The sequence below is a fragment of the Ambystoma mexicanum genome, chromosome 3p (assembly GCF_040938575.1).
Source record: "Ambystoma mexicanum isolate Mex_15411 chromosome 3p, UKY_AmexF1_1, whole genome shotgun sequence".
In the NCBI taxonomy this organism is placed as follows: Eukaryota; Metazoa; Chordata; class Amphibia; order Caudata; family Ambystomatidae; genus Ambystoma; species Ambystoma mexicanum.
The window spans coordinates 636,205,782-636,221,509 of NC_090925.1; the positions used below are offsets into that span (position 1 = coordinate 636,205,782).

A 15,728-nucleotide genomic window follows, 5' to 3' on the forward strand; every position below is an offset into this window, starting at 1 on the left:
ACTACTCTGATCCCTGCATCTAACTGTTTGTTCGTCAAGGTAAGTCCATGTACCATAATCATTTTGCGTCCAATTTTTTAATTTATATCTATTTGCTAGTAGTCATCAAATTGCATCCATGTTTTCTTTTCGTTCACGACAGTACATGCAAGGAACTAGTCACATGTTCTGAGTTTAGTCAAATTACTTTTTCTATTTTTTGAAAGTTATTGAAATACTTATCCGCATGTGAATAACGTGTATAGTTCCAAGAACCAAAACGGACCTTGCATTGAACCTTTTATGTGTCATTTACTGTTTTAACACATTGGTATTCATAGAGAATTGTTGATCTTTACTTTTCAGAACTTTCCATAATGCCTGCCTGTTCCATTGGCGGTTGCCCTTCGAAGACCCATAACAAATCTGAAGGTACTATAATGCATGTTTTCCCTAAGACAATAGATCAGATAAGAGAATGGGTCCGATATTGCGGATATCCAGCCTCTGAGCTAGAAAGTAGAGTCCTAGAAGTCTTTGCGGACAAGAGGGGTGATCGATACCGCATCTGCAGCAGGCACTTTAGCCCAGACATGTACTCCACATCATTGCTAATAAAGAAGAAAACACCGCGAGCGAGGCGAAAATTGCTCTCAACCGCTATTCCCACTCTATTCGTCCACATCCCTCCACTGGTGAGTCAAGTTTACGTATTTATCTCTCGGCCTTGCGGTAGTGTGTAGCATTAGCTAACAATAATTTCCCCATTTATGTATCCACTCAATATGAAGGCGGAAGATTCTCCATCCGTGTCGTTATTGCAGTCATCAGCCACTTCAAGCGCCTATCGGGTAATCTTACTTAGCTATTCTGACACTGACTTGTTTTAGGCATGTAAATCAATAGTTTTAATTGATCGTGTAATTATTTTACCTAATGGTACACCCTTGTACTCGTCCTCTAGTCTTTGTTTTCAGTTATAATTATTGTTATCCAAAATAATGCAAGTACTGTCTTTCAGGGAGATGCTGAGGAGTCCAACGCATTGACGACAACCGTAGATGTCACTCAGATGCTCGAGGTACGTTTCCGGACAGTTCCATCGATGGAGATCATCAGATCTTGCATTCTTGTAGCGTGATTGTTACACACAATGTTTCTTTCGTTTTTAGCCATTGATATGTCCTTCTGTCGTCGCCCTCCTATTTGTCTTCTTTTTTCAATATTGTGTTCATTACTAATGAAAGTCCTATGTTTCAGGGAGTCGATGGAGCATTAGTCCAAGTAGAAGGGGGAGCATGCAGTTACGGGTCGGCGCAACAGCTTGCAGAAGTGTGCACCGCAGTTACATCGTCCCTTGATGTTCTTATGCATTTCGAGGTATGGATACTGACAGTTCGATCAAGCGAAATCATATGACGTGATTACATCCGCTATACTTCCTTCTTTATTAACGCAAGTACTATGTTTCAGGGAGATGACGGAGCTTCTTCTACAAGAACATCACCCCTAGTAGTTGATGCAGATCTCTGGGTGGTGACACTTCCAACGATCGAGCAAATCGAATCATATTTACATATCCATTATTTATTTTAGACAACTGATCATTTGTGCAGGTCTATTTAGATGAGCCGTTGACGCCTGCTCAAAGTTTATGTTCTTTTTAACAAAATAGAAAAGCATACTAATGCAATTACTGTGTTTCAGGGAGTTGCTGAAGCGTCATCTTCAATAATATCATCAATGGAAGTCTATGCGGAGCCCGAGGTATGGATCTTGACAGTTCAATCTAACTAGATCAACAATGCGTGAACTATTGTCGTTTGAATGTTCTACACAATGCGTTCATTCGTGTTTTGCTATTGAGATGTACGTATGGGTATTGGTCCCCAAGTACATTTTGTGTTTTCAATATTATTATACATACTAATGAAAGTTCTATGTTTCAGGGAGTCGATGGAGCCTCAGTGAGTGATGGATGTGCTTATCATGAAAATATAGTCGTTGCAGCGCGAGAGGAAGTGGAGACATGCACACACGAGTCGGAGCAACAGCGTCCAGATGTTGAAGTTCGAGGCAAGAAAGTTTCAAAGAAAAGAAAGCAAAAGAAGGTTAGTGTCCTGTTCACTATATTATGTTGTCTTTCACTGTCAATAGTTCAATACTGTAAGTTGTGTTTAAACTGAACATCCCTTTTCTAATCTGTCCTCTAGTTGCGAGTGGGTGTAAGAACTAGATCTACACAGACAGTGAAGCGAACGAGAGATGTTGCTTGTCAAACCTTTTGGCAGGGACTTGAGACTGGAGATGCATCGTGCCAATGGGAAGAATATGAAGTGATTGACAACGGAGCTATACCACCACCAGCCATTGATAGTGAATGTCCTCCTGGTAGTTTGGATGCAGTCGGAGATCAATTCACAGAATCCACACCCGCAAAAAATAAGAGCGCGCGAAAGTTGAAGACATTGTTTTTTTCTCCCATCTCCGGACAAGGAACAGATGTTGCAATGGAAGAGAATGACGTGGACGACAATGAAACACCATCAATATCACTCAGCATAGCGGAAGACGATATCAGAGATTGTACCTTTCATGCGAGTGACATGTCCTCAACGTTACAGGCCGAACCAGCTGGGATGCAGAGTGAAAGTATAAGGAAAGAGGCCAAATTCATTGTATTCGATAGCTGTTTGATGGATATTATTATGATGATGAAATGTGGGCATTCGGTTGGTGGGGAAGTATGTGGGGAGCCATTGATTAATGTGACTCGTGCAATTCGAGGCACTAACCTTAAAATACATGCCACCTGTACACAATATCATCCGTTCGCATGGTCTGCACAACCCATGCTGGGGCAACTGCCAGCAGGCAATCTACTTTGTGCAGCGGCCGCACTTTTTAGTGGTTCAAGTTTTAAAAAGTTACAGTATTTCTTTCAGTTTGTGGGAATCCATTTCATTGCGAAAAGTCAGTTCTACAAATACCAAACCGATTATCTATTTCCAGCCATCAGCGAAGCTTGGAGAATGGAAAAAATGTCAATGGAAAGTACATTCGCGGGCAAACGCTTCAGGCTAGCCGGTGATGGACAGTGCGACAGCCCAGGATTTTCAGCCAAGTACTGCACCTACCACTTTCAGGACATGGAAAGTAAGAAAATTGTGAGTTCGGTGGTCGTGCAGGTGTCACAAAGTACATCCTCAGTGGCCATGGAGAAAGTTGGCTTTGTAGCATCATTGCAAGAACTACAATCGCGGGGAATGGTGATCGACCTGATAGCCACGGACAGACACGTTTCAATTGCCAAGACAATGAGAGAACAGTACAAAAATATAAATCACCAATTTGACGTTTGGCATCTTGCAAAATCAATCAATAAAAAATTGTCTGCTGCAGGTAAAAAAAAAGAATTGCAAGGTATTTCACAGTGGTCCAAGTCAATCAGCAACCATCTTTGGTGGAGCTCAAAAACATGTGAAGGGTCGTTGGAAATTCTACTGGAAAAATGGCGGTCAGTAATGTTGCACTGTAGCAACGTACATCGATGGTCGACAAATGAGCATTTCCACAAATGTGAACATGGCCATTTGTCCACAGAGGAGGCACGGAAGAAGAAGTGGTTGATTCCTTCATCACCCACTCACAAAGCCATTGAAAAGATTGTATTTGATAAAACTATAACAAAAGCTTTGAGGGGACTCACGGAATTCTGCCACACAGGAGATTTGGAGGTGTTCCACAATATGTGCCTCAAGTACAGGCCCAAAAGATTGCATTTTGGCATGGAAGGCATGATAAATCGGACTCTTTTAGCGGTCTTGGCACATAACCATAATGTTGGCCGTCAACAAAGTAGGACGACCGGAACTTTAGGGACGCTTCGCTACAATAAGGCCTTCACTAAAAGAAGTAAACAATGGGTGATCAAACCAGTGTTTGAGGATATGCAATATGAGTTTATTGAGAGACTTATCGTAGATGTCCTCGATAGGCACATACATGGAGTGGTGAACGAACCTATGCAGGGGACAACTGCATTGCCACCCAACATTGCCTCTGTTCCATGTCCACCTAAAGCAGAGCTCATTGAGAAATACACATCACGGTTTAAATGATTGTAATTTGATTGTCTGTTCTCTCGAGTCTCCTCATGTTGCAGGCCCATTGCAATTAAACCAAACAGTAATATAAATCATTTTTACAAAAATTATAGAATGTTTCCGTATTGCAAAAACATGGCCGACCCATAGGGACAATAAAAAAAAAGGCACGCAGACAAGATGTCCCTAAAACTAACTGCAGCTAACTAGAAATGTGTGCTCGCTCAAAGTGAAGGTCAGCTGCTTTGATGTTTTGCTCGGGTGGCGGAACGGCCCACGACCCAATATAAGGTTCTATTGTGATTTGACCTTGACAGGCCGGGACCATCCTGAAAGACTAAGAAAAGATAATGAATAAAATTTCAGAAACGAAACGATGAGCCACGTTCATTAGAAGAAGTAACGTCGGCAAAGAAGGAGTGGTGTTTCGGGTCTGCCCTACACAGAGACACAATGGAAAATGCAAATATAATGTAAGTAACTTTTGATGAGTTTATACCGCAATTTCATTACTATACAGTGGCTTTAAAGACGGGTTCAGTTGTACTTGTTCGTTCTATGTGGCATATTGTTTTCTACCGCGCACTATCTTGAGGAGAAACATCTGCTTTTACTGAAGCACCTCAAAACCTTCCTCTTTGCTTCTGCTTTCTCTCTCCCTCTCCCCTGCTACAACTGGTCCACTGTCTGCGACCTCAGTCCTGGGCCCTTCCACTCTCCACCTGCACTCCCCCCCCCCTCCATGCCTCGCCACGCCTTTAAACACTTGTGTACACCCAGTAGCGCTGTCCTCGCTATGAAATGAATAATTTTAATAAGGATCTGATGGTGAGACTAATTTCATTTTTTATGTTTTTAGGTACATCATTCACTACTGTCTGTGTCACGAGTACCAGACACCGGCGGACGGCTTCTACAGCCGCCAGTTGCTTCTCCGCGTGAACAACGTTACCACCCTGACCATTTTATGGGACGATCGCCAAGTACAAGTATGCCCTTACGCGGTACTAACGGTTAGATGCAACATACCTACCATTGTGGTGGCCTAGCGCCTCGTTGTTGGAACAGCCATGCGATTATCAGTGCGACAGAAGAGCTTATTTTTATCGTAAACCAACACCCTGTGTACTGCACACGAACATCGCTTCCCTCAAGACGAACTAATTTGGATCGAGAGCAAAGAAAAATGCAAATCGCTGAATATTCTCTAAACATTTGATGTCCAATAAACGTACTTTGCCAAATGTACAATCTTGCCGTTTGCTTTTAAACCACGGTTTCACATTCCGAATTGTGGTGCTGTATTGTGAGATGCTCTAAGACCCTGTGTACAGCAAAGGACCATCGCGTTCCTCAATACGAACTTTTTGGAACATGAGCAAATAAAAATGCAAATCGCTGAATATTCTCTAAACATTTGATGTCAAATAAATGTACTTTACCACATTTACAATCTTGCGGTTTGATTTCAAAGTACAGTTTCATATTCCGAATTGTGGTGCGCTGTATTGTGAGCTGATCTGTGTTGATTTCCGGGGTCTGTGTGGAGTCGCGTAGAAGACGCCTGGGCGCGTTTGCCTACGCAGCACAGTCACGTCACGGATAGAGGCGGGGAATATGAATGTTTTGATAAAGTCTGTTTCAGGGGCGGGGGATTTGATTTAGTGCCGCAAAGGCAGGTGAGCCAGGTCGATGCGGCGGAATGATAGGATTATCACAAAATGGAGGCTGATTTCGAGTGCGATAAGGGGCGAAAAGTCGGGTAAGGTCCATAGGAAAGTTTCCTACGATCTACCGATTTATGCTTACAAACACATGGCCGACCCGTAGGGACAATAAAAAAAAAGTCCCGGAACTCTCCTTTAATTATAGCTGTAAACCCGTTAGTGGTGTAACGAAAGGTACATTGAGTCACTCCATTTTTATAAGCAGTATGTGTGTCCATCACTGAAGTCCTGTTAAGTCTGTTAAAAATAAACATTTGCCAGGCACTGCTATTAGATGCCCAGGGACTCGTGCCACTTTGCATCTTCTACCATCAATGAGCAGTTAATACCACTACGCCACTGCCTGGTAAATGCCTTCCCCATACCTCCACAAAAGCCAAACCTGTTGGCAATGCCAATGCTTGTTTTAGACAGAGGTTAGAAGTGGTTGTATTTTATTCGTTTAAAGAGCACTCTTATCTCTACGAAGAGGCCCCTTACCGTTGTAAGGAAGATGAAGTGAATGAACAAATTACAATAAAAAGCACAATAAATCAAACAGACACAACAATACCAGTACAGCAATAAACAAGTACAGTGAGTTTAAAAAGTTACTCTTGAATGGCACGTCGAGTTCCACAACCAATTTTGGGCACCCATGTGTTCACCCCAGACAATATTGCAGGGCAGTGACCACCCAGGAATCCACATGAGAAAACATGTAGAAGTGGAGAGGATGGAGGCCATGGGTAACACCCCCAAGGAGTCATTTAGACCAACATCTCCCGCCCTGGGGCCCACAGGCACATTGGAGGACTCAGGGGGGCAGACAGCAGGAGAACAGATGGGGAACTTTCCAGGACCTCTCTTGTCGCCTTGTTGTCCCAGAAGGGGGCCTTATGCTGGTCAGCGGACCGGGAGAGGGACACACACAACCAAGCTGTACAACAGCTGGACAGGTCTTGAAATTCCATCCGTATGAAGAAGGAGGGAACAGGCAAGGGCATAGGAGGAATAGAGTCATGCCTATGCTTCCACCTTGTCTTGCGCAGGCAGAGCCCACACTGCAAGTACCTGGAACTTTCCAGAAAACCTCACCCACACCTTTTTATTTCGATTGTATACAGCAGAACAAATACAGGCACCAATGCAACAGACGTCTTGGTGCCTGTATGTATCCGCTGGTCGCAGCCATCATATGAGCCCATGATCTGCAAGCTGCTCTGTGCGCACCTCCCAAGACCACGCGGGGCATCTACCAACTGGCCCACCTAGGCCATTGCTTATTCCCAGGGGATACATTGGCTCTGATAAGCTTGTTACATTTTCTTTTCTACTGTACTGTCCATTATGTAAAGGATTCCAGATATAACCCTTCCAAACCAAGTTTTCACAGTGGTCCATGGCCTTTCTCTTTCTGAATCTGTAAAAGGGACCTCAAGAATGTTTAGCAATTGAGAATTGTCTGAATTATGCTCAACTGTGTTATGTTATGTCATTCGCATGGTTTTTTGGTGGATCTGAAAGAGGGGGGTGAGTTAAGTTGATGGAAACGCTATTGTGTTGAGAACTAAATATGCTATTTTAAAGCAGGGGGTCTGCAACCTGTGGCGGGTTTGAACTACGAATCCCATGATCTTTTCTCACTGACTCTGCCGTCTAGGGCTGATGGGAGTTGTAGTCTAAACATCTGGAGAGCCAAAGGGTGCAAGCCCCTGCTCTAAAGGAAGAGGGTGCTGCTTGTTGACCTGGAAATCGTCAACTTGTTCCCAGATCACATCCCAATTTAAGTAGCAACCATATTTGGGGGCAATATTTAAGACAGTGCACATCCCATCCAATAGATTATTTACGTCCATCTAATAATTCTGTTTTACGTCTTAAGAGCCATGTTCCATGTGTGTGGCCTTTGTGGAAAATCAGAAATTGCAGCATTAAATATTACAATGCCTGCATCATGCTCTAGATATATCGCCTACGAACATGTTTATTGACTTTGATGGAGATGTGTGTGCATACATAGCCGATTTTGTTGGAACCTTATACCTGATAAGAACATATTTTGTGATACAATACTGTCAATAGCTATGAATGCTGTATTCAGCGCTGCGCAGAATATACTTGCAAAGCATAGCCGATTTAATGAATTATCTTTATCTTAATTTTTTCTTATTGTCTTTATTTATCAATGTCCCATTTTACGCTATGATGTAAGGGAATTATTTGCATGGATAACCTCTCTTCTGAGGATGATGGTGGCTGCTCCAACTACACTGGGCTGGATTAGTTGTGTGAGTGGAGGGTAGTGAAAAGCCATTGCGACGTTTGTAAGTGTAAGTGTGGTGGGAAGTGGATTGGTTTGATCCCTGGTCATATGTGATCTGCATGGACGGTGGTGAGACATGGTAAAACAGGTGTTGTAGTGTTGTGTGTGTGCACAGTGGTGAGACATCGTTGTATGCATTGTGATTTTGTCGTCTCTGGTGAGATCTGGATGTCCAGGTTTTGTGAGTGGATGGTGTTGAGACTTGGTTGCATTTGTTGCGTGGGTGGATTGTGGTGAGGCATGGTTGAATGTGTTGTATTCAAGGCGTATCTGCCCTCTCCCGACTCTTTACCATCTCCACTCTTCTCCACTCTTCTCCCCAGTGCTGGAACAGCTGATCCCGGAGCTTAACCTCCTGCTGGAGCTGCTAGACCAGGAATACCTGAGTTCCTCTGCCAGGGAGAAGACCACCGCCGTATCCACCATCCTGCAGAAGCTGCAGCCGCCCGCAGGTAAGTGTGGGTCTTTTGGCCTACTGTCTCCATCCCCAGCCCTGATGCCTCACAGACTCCTCTTCCTCTCCTTGCTCTCCCCTCACAACCAAGCATCTCCCCCACCCGCCTAAATGCCATCCCTTCCACTCCTTCCCCACTACCGTTCATCTTCTGCTCCCTCTTGCCCCTTCACTACTCTCCAATGACCTTTCACAAGATCCATTCCTAGCACACGGAAGTCTCATGCCCCTTCACTAGAAGAAAACTTTCTTTCACCAGAATTAATTGCCCGCTCAGTGGTATCCCCATTCTGCCTTTTTGTGGGCAATGACATTCGTAATGTTGTACATGGCTTATTACAGTGGGGTACTACCCCCTTTTATTCTACTTTAGCTTCCTTGCATCCGAATAACCCCTGCCCCTTTCCTCTCTTATTTAGGGGGTACATGGGAATGCGGCAGCTGTCACTTTTAAGGCTGGTATTCTAACATCGGGATAATAACACCCTGAACGTCCCCCTCAATGATTTCTAACCTTTATGTTTCTCTCCAGCTGACGAGGTGGGCTACCACTACATGAACACGACTGCCCTCCGCAATGGGACCAGCTTTGTGGAATCGCTCTTTGACGATTTTGGTAAGTTTGGTCGTCTCTTGGGGAGGGCAGGGGAAGGGTTGTGTGTTCAGGTTCCAGGTGTGGGAAACCCCCCCTTTTTCAGTAAATTGTCACCACTATGACAAAAGCCGATCTCTGCAGTTTACTACACACTAACCCAAGGTTGGCTGATCTTTAATGGAGTGGGGAGTAAGAAACATCAGTCATCAGATGAGGAGTCCTGGAATAAGAGTTATCTTGCTGGGAGGCGAAGCACTCAAGAGTTCAGTGTTATCATCTCAGGTTTTCCAAGACCTCCAGTGTGACCAATGTTTCTGACTCCTTAACCCCCTAGTCCCCTCGACAGATGGAAAGGAAATCTCAAGCTGACCAACGGAAACTCTTCTTTCATGGAAACGACAGTGAGTGTATGCAACAGCCTTCCTGTGGGAGAGCTGGAGACAATAACACCACAGGGGGTCAAGAATGGCCAGGAACAGAAACTGGAGAGCAACAATCCTGAGTGAAGATGGAGAACAGACAGACCTGTGCTTCTGCATCAAGTGAGGAATAGGAAACTGGATAGCCCAAGCGGTCCTTATTTGCTGGCCCATTCTCGGTTTTTATGTGTCCCTCTCTCATTACTCAGAATTCTATTGATTTTACCTACATAGGCAGATCCCATAGAAGCAGAGGCTGCTGGGTGCTTCTCCAGCATGGGAGCACTAAGAAGGGCAGAAGTCATTAAGACCTTGGCAATACTGCTCTTGGACGACCTATGCCTTCTCCTCTAGGAGGCGCTGTCCCTTATACAGCCTTAAGAATGTTAAGGCCACCTGAGGCCAGAAGATCCGGAATAGTCTTGCCCTGCTTCAGTTTATTGGTAGCCCTGTCACTAAACACGTGCTGACATGTGATCAATTTAAGGAGCTCACTGTAGGTCTGTCCCTTAACCATCACAAATCTACAATTGTTAATCTCATGTTGATTTATACCACGCATCGCTGCCACCCAAGGGAAGTCTCCAGGCGCTCACGTGGCTCTGCAAGAACGTGCAGAGCGGGTCCCGTGAAGGGACCTCGTAATCAGGCGGTATGGGGTTGACGGCGCCGGCACCTTTACCGGCGCCGTTAACCCCTTACCGCCTGATTTATAATGAGGCCCCATGTCTGTCGCCAGCTCTGGATGTTCTCCTTCCTAATCATTGACAAGAAAAGTGTATACCACACGTGTATACCTCCCCTCCCTATTAGTAGCCACAGAAAGGCGGCACACCCTGTTACAGTCACTGAATGCCTGCCTCCAACACACTGAGATCTCAGAATGACCCGCCTTCCTCAGGGCAATGGTCTGCCTCTCCCTCAACTCAATTCTGTTTCAGTTCTCTACCTCCCCCTCAACCACTCCTGCAACCTCTTGCCTCTGCCTGCAGTGATGATCACAAACTCCAACTGTGCGTGCCCTGTATATAACATGTGAGCCTGAACGCCACCAGGCTTACGCCCCGGAGAAGGTTGGAGAAATTCCGGTGATTTGGTGTTTTTCACAAATGTGTTTGCCCATGCTCACTGATAGTTACCTAGATGCCCTGGGATCCTTAGAAAATCATGTTAAGGAGTGCACGTTAAATGTCCATAGATTACTGAAACTTGCAAGTTAAGTCTATTGCTGCATGCAGATTGCACCCTCATCCGCCTCATGCACTGCTTCTCACCTCTCAGGTGGTCTCCCAAATAGCACCAGCATGGCGGCCATGCGGCATCACTAATGATCTCTTCACAGTTTACAGGGAAAGAGCTTTCTTGTATAAAATGGTAAGGGGGCAGGGGGCGCATTTTCAATCAGCGCCGTGGGCCGGCACGGGGCCATTGGGTAAAATGAATAGCTGCGGTGTGTTTGGTGTCTGCAGTGCTAATGGGCACAGCCACAGAATGTGAGTAGGCCTCCTGGTGCTGCGGGTTTGGGTATTATGCTTGGGCGCGTGGATTCAGGGAATGCACTTTGTGCATTATCCATAGGCAGAGCTTATGTCACTGATGACCTGGTATGTGATTTCGTAAGTGAGGTGGTATGATGTCAAGAGTAGATCATGGTAATCTGGTTGGGGGGAGGGGAGGGCCATAGTTGGTGGTGATGAGCATACATTGCGAGTTGGGGTGTTTTTTTGTGTTATAACAATAATGCCATGTCCCCCACCCACCTCCCCCCCAAACTCAAGATTTTTCCTGGGGCTATTTATGTCCATTCATGACTTATGGTAATTGGCATGTTTCCCTCCCATGTCCATAGGGACATATATCACTTTATTTGATTGGAGGAATGTAGATAGTATGAACAGGGACACCGCAACGATGCACTTGCAGCCACCGGCCAGGCACGTGTGTTCGTTCAATGGACTGTCCAGGGGGCGACACTGCACGCACACGCCTCTCCCCAATGTATCTGGTTAGACACTGCCGTAGGCTCCTTGCCAGAGCTGATCCTGGGCACACATGCCTTCCCTCTACTGCCATCAGTGGGCTATGGGATCCAAATGTCAAAATAATGTTTACAAGATTGACTAACATTCCTCTCAATTTCTAAATTCAAACATGACAGATCCGCTTTAATCTGCACAACCTGCCAGACAGACCTATTATCAGTGAAAAAAAGTCTATCCAATATACCTTAGAGGTTTAATAGGTTTATACATTCAGACAGAAACATTTGACATTTTATGGTTTCATAAACGGGACATGGACAGACATGTTCTGCTATGTAGGAGACATGAAGGGGCTTCTGTGGAGGAAACAGAGAGCATGCAGCCAGGTGGCACCGGCTATATGCTCTCTTTCCACCATCGGTCCATAGCATGGATGCCCGCTCTGTGCCACACAATGTGTTTCTCATGGGTGGCACCCGGCATGCCAGTAATTAAGTCGGTGCTGCTGCAGTTCCCAGGTGGATGCTAGAAGTCAGTGATTCCTCGTCGCCAGGTGCAAGGGAGCAGAGAAAACATGAGAACATGTCTTATACTGAGCCCTTTTTTATGAATCTGATCCGTACAGATTGCGACCTGCAGGAGTTCCAGGACATGCAGGAAGATGAGGGAGAAGAGAAGGAGGAAGAGTCCTGCAAAGCATCGCCACCTGTAAGTACTGCACTCCCCTAATGTCCGCCAAGGGGGAGGGAGGGGCAATACCTGACCAGGCTGGTCAGCATGGCACAGGTGTAGAGATGTCCTGGCGCACAGCAACACCTAAACCCCCGCCTCATACTATTCCAATGCCAGTACTTTAGCTCCGTCGGTGCACCTCACCCCTTGCTGTTCAACTGTAACCATAGCTCCACCGGTGCACCCCTCCCCTTGCTGTTCAACTGTAACCATAGCTCCACTGGTGCACCTGACCCCTGGCTTTTCAACTGTAACCATAGCTCCACCGGTGCACCTGACCCTTTGCTGTTCGACTGCTACCAAAGCTCCACCGTGTAGCTGACCCTTTGCTCTTCAACTGTTATCATAGCTCCACCGGTGCACCTCACCCCTTGCTGTTCGACTGTTACCATAGCTCCACCGGTGCACCTGACCCCTTGCTGTTCAATTGTTATCATAGCTCCACCGGTGCACCTCACCCCTTGCTGTTCAACTCTTACTATAGCTCCACCGGTGAACTTCACTGTGTTCCTACAGCACACCTTGAAAGCTTTAGCAAAGCTCCGCCTGTGTACCTCACCATGACACGTACAATGACCTGTGAGCTATAGTTAGCCCATCAGTGCACCCTAACCTTAATGCTAATGCAAGCCTGAACTTATGCAGCTCCGAAAAGGCATATCGCGTGTGGCCTGAAACCACCGGCTGGTTCAGTCTGGGCAGCAGGTGGGAGGCATTACACCTCTTTATAATCACACAAAATTGCTGGCCTTCCTATCCTCTACTTTTCGAGATCTAGACACAAAAGAGTCTGCCCCGGAGTTTACCATCATACGCGTGCCTTCCTGGCATCCCTCTTGCCCATTCTTAATATATATCTTTCCTGGAAGGGCCCGGTGTGCTGCCACACTGTGTAGGATATGTATTGCCCCAGGGCATATCTAGGAACCCGTAGATCTGTCCCCGAGTCTCAGGGTTTTCAGTACAACCTGAGGGTCTCAGTGTAATTTACATAATGAATACATATTACGTTAGTCGGTCTAGTACGCATAGAAGACTTTAAGGGGAGCCTGTCCATATCACCTAGAAGAACCTAGAAGGGTACCCTCTCTTTTTACACAGATGATCGGATCACACAGCAAGATCAAAGATAAGCTCCATCTGAGCTTACGATATGTATGACGCACCACTTTGTTGGACATCTGCCTCAGCTGCGGCTATCCATTCACACACATTACAGTGCAGCTACGACTACGATTAATGTTGGCTAGCTGGATGCTTACGTCTTCACCTCCTTACACCAGACTTGCCTCAACACCTGTGCCATTAGAATACAGCGACAACCTAGGCCAAATTCAATCTAGCTGGACACATAACAAGTCTCTTGCAATAGAGCACTATTGTGCCCCCCCCCTCAGCACCCACCCACATGCCTGACCTCTCGGGTTGCTTGCTGGAGCTTAGCCAGCCAACCCAATGTCTAATCTTGGCCAAATGCACACACACTCTAAGCCTTCTCTGAGAATGTTCCCATACCTGGACATCGGTCCCCAAAGGCATTCCTACTACAAAGCGCATTGAAGGCCTTCATTGGGGAAACAGCGTTTATAAATGACAATTACAATACAATAAGGCACGTCCCCCCATTTGCATGATGCCACACACCCCATCTCTTTAGCCAGCATCTTTCCTTTCAAGGGAGCATATTTTGCTTGTATTGCCCTAAGACTTCAGAAAGCTTGAAACCCCAAATGGTGTCTAGCTGGGTAAGCTGCAAGAAGAGTGATCTTTGCCGTACTCCAAAGCCCCAATGCCGTCACCCGACACCCACCCGCTTCTCCCAGTATCTAAACATGCTGACAATTTGATCGTAGCTCCCTAAATACTCGCTTTGCACGTGGCATCCGCATGCCCCCCACCTAGCCCCCACCTTCGGTCTAAACCTCCCAGAGAAACAAGCAAGAGTGTTTAGTTAATGTGACGACTTGCTTCAGGGGTTGTGGTGAATGCCTTCTGCGCTCATCTCCCCACCCCCTCCTCTAACTTGACAGCCAGTGTCTGTCAGCCCAGGCTGTGCTTGGTGCCCAGACAATGCCTGCTGTGTGTCAGGGCTCTTCACCAGCAAGCATTGTGCTACAGAGCACGGCGCTATGAGCGCCACTCAAACCCACACCTCTCCTCCGACACCTACTGCACTGCCCATATGCTGGACCCTCTCAGAACATGTGGCTGCACCCTCCGGAGTCCCCTACTATGTGCGGGCTGATAAACGTGTGTCTGCACCTCATGCCCGCCCATGCCCCTTCACCCACGCCACGCTGCCTACTCGCATTGTGACATCACTCGGCCACAAATCTTCTTACTCTGGCTCGACTCTCCTCCTGACTCCACTACCACATCAACACCCCACACTACCTCAAACCCTGTACTGCCTTCCCCCTACTACCACTCTCTGCTCAACATTCTCCCACCTCCATATCCTTCTACTGCTTCAATACCTACCATCCGCTTCCCACCACTGTTCCCACCTTGACCTCCAACACTTCCCCTGCTCGGCGCTACCTTTACCCGCCTTTGCTTTAACTACCACTTTTCCCTGCTCACTCTTCACCACTTGGTCCACTTATAATTCCTCAAATGCCCCTCTACATCTTCAATCATTGCCTGGCCAACTTGTACCACTTTTCTACCATGCACCCCCCACCCCCACCTTACCAGAGTCATATTCAGCTATGTCATGTGTCCAGCCTGCCCACCTCTAAATGTCCCGTACAGGATCACTGCCATGTTATGTCAGGTTATCTTGTGTTTGTATAGAGCCTCCTGACATTTTGCACGAATTGAAGCACTGTAGGTAGGCTGGCCCTTGTGAAGCCCGTAGTCTGAGAAAACAAGAGCAAGCAGCATAGCAGTGGATTCAGCAGTCATTGCAGTTTAAGGAGCTGTCAGTGCTCCAGACACAGCCTCTGCCTTACTTTCAACAATCAACCAGTCTATCGGTAGCCCTCTTGAAGCCCTTCCTTCCAGAGCCCTTCTAATGAGTGTAGTCCTTCCTCTAGTGTATGACGCCTTCTATGGGCTGAGGTCGTGCTTTGCATTGCCTGTTACCAGTGCTTTAAGTGAGCTGGGGCTAGCCGGGGCATCGCCTTTTCTTTTTTCTAATCCGAAATGCTGACACCTGAAGTCCGCCGTGTAACTGAGCAGCGCTTCAGTTGAATCTGCTGCGTGATGTGTATTCAGAAACAGGAGGAGCACTTGGTTGGCCCGCCTCTCCTTTTGTTTCTGAGTAAAAAGCTAATATGCGGCAAGAAGCCCATTAACAGTGGTTAGTTAAAGAGCTTCCACAGTGGGCTTGCTCTTTACTCAGAAACTAAAGGAGAGGCTGGCCGCCCTCCTCCTGTTACTGAATAAAGAGAAATCATGCAGCAGGCAGCCCATTGCATTTAGGGA

General features: G+C 46.4%; 1 protein-coding gene across 2 annotated transcripts in view; it reads left to right on the forward strand.

Moving 5' to 3' along the window:
* Positions 1-15,728, forward strand: part of AFAP1L1 (actin filament associated protein 1 like 1) — a 297,654-nt gene that overhangs the window by 177,533 nt on the left and 104,393 nt on the right. For both annotated transcript variants that reach the window (XM_069651391.1, XM_069651390.1), the window contains exons 2-4: positions 8,441-8,569; positions 9,104-9,187; positions 12,193-12,275. In XM_069651391.1, the coding sequence (XP_069507492.1) occupies positions 8,441-8,569; positions 9,104-9,187; positions 12,193-12,275 (296 nt within the window). The remainder of the gene's footprint in view (positions 1-8,440; positions 8,570-9,103; positions 9,188-12,192; positions 12,276-15,728) is intronic.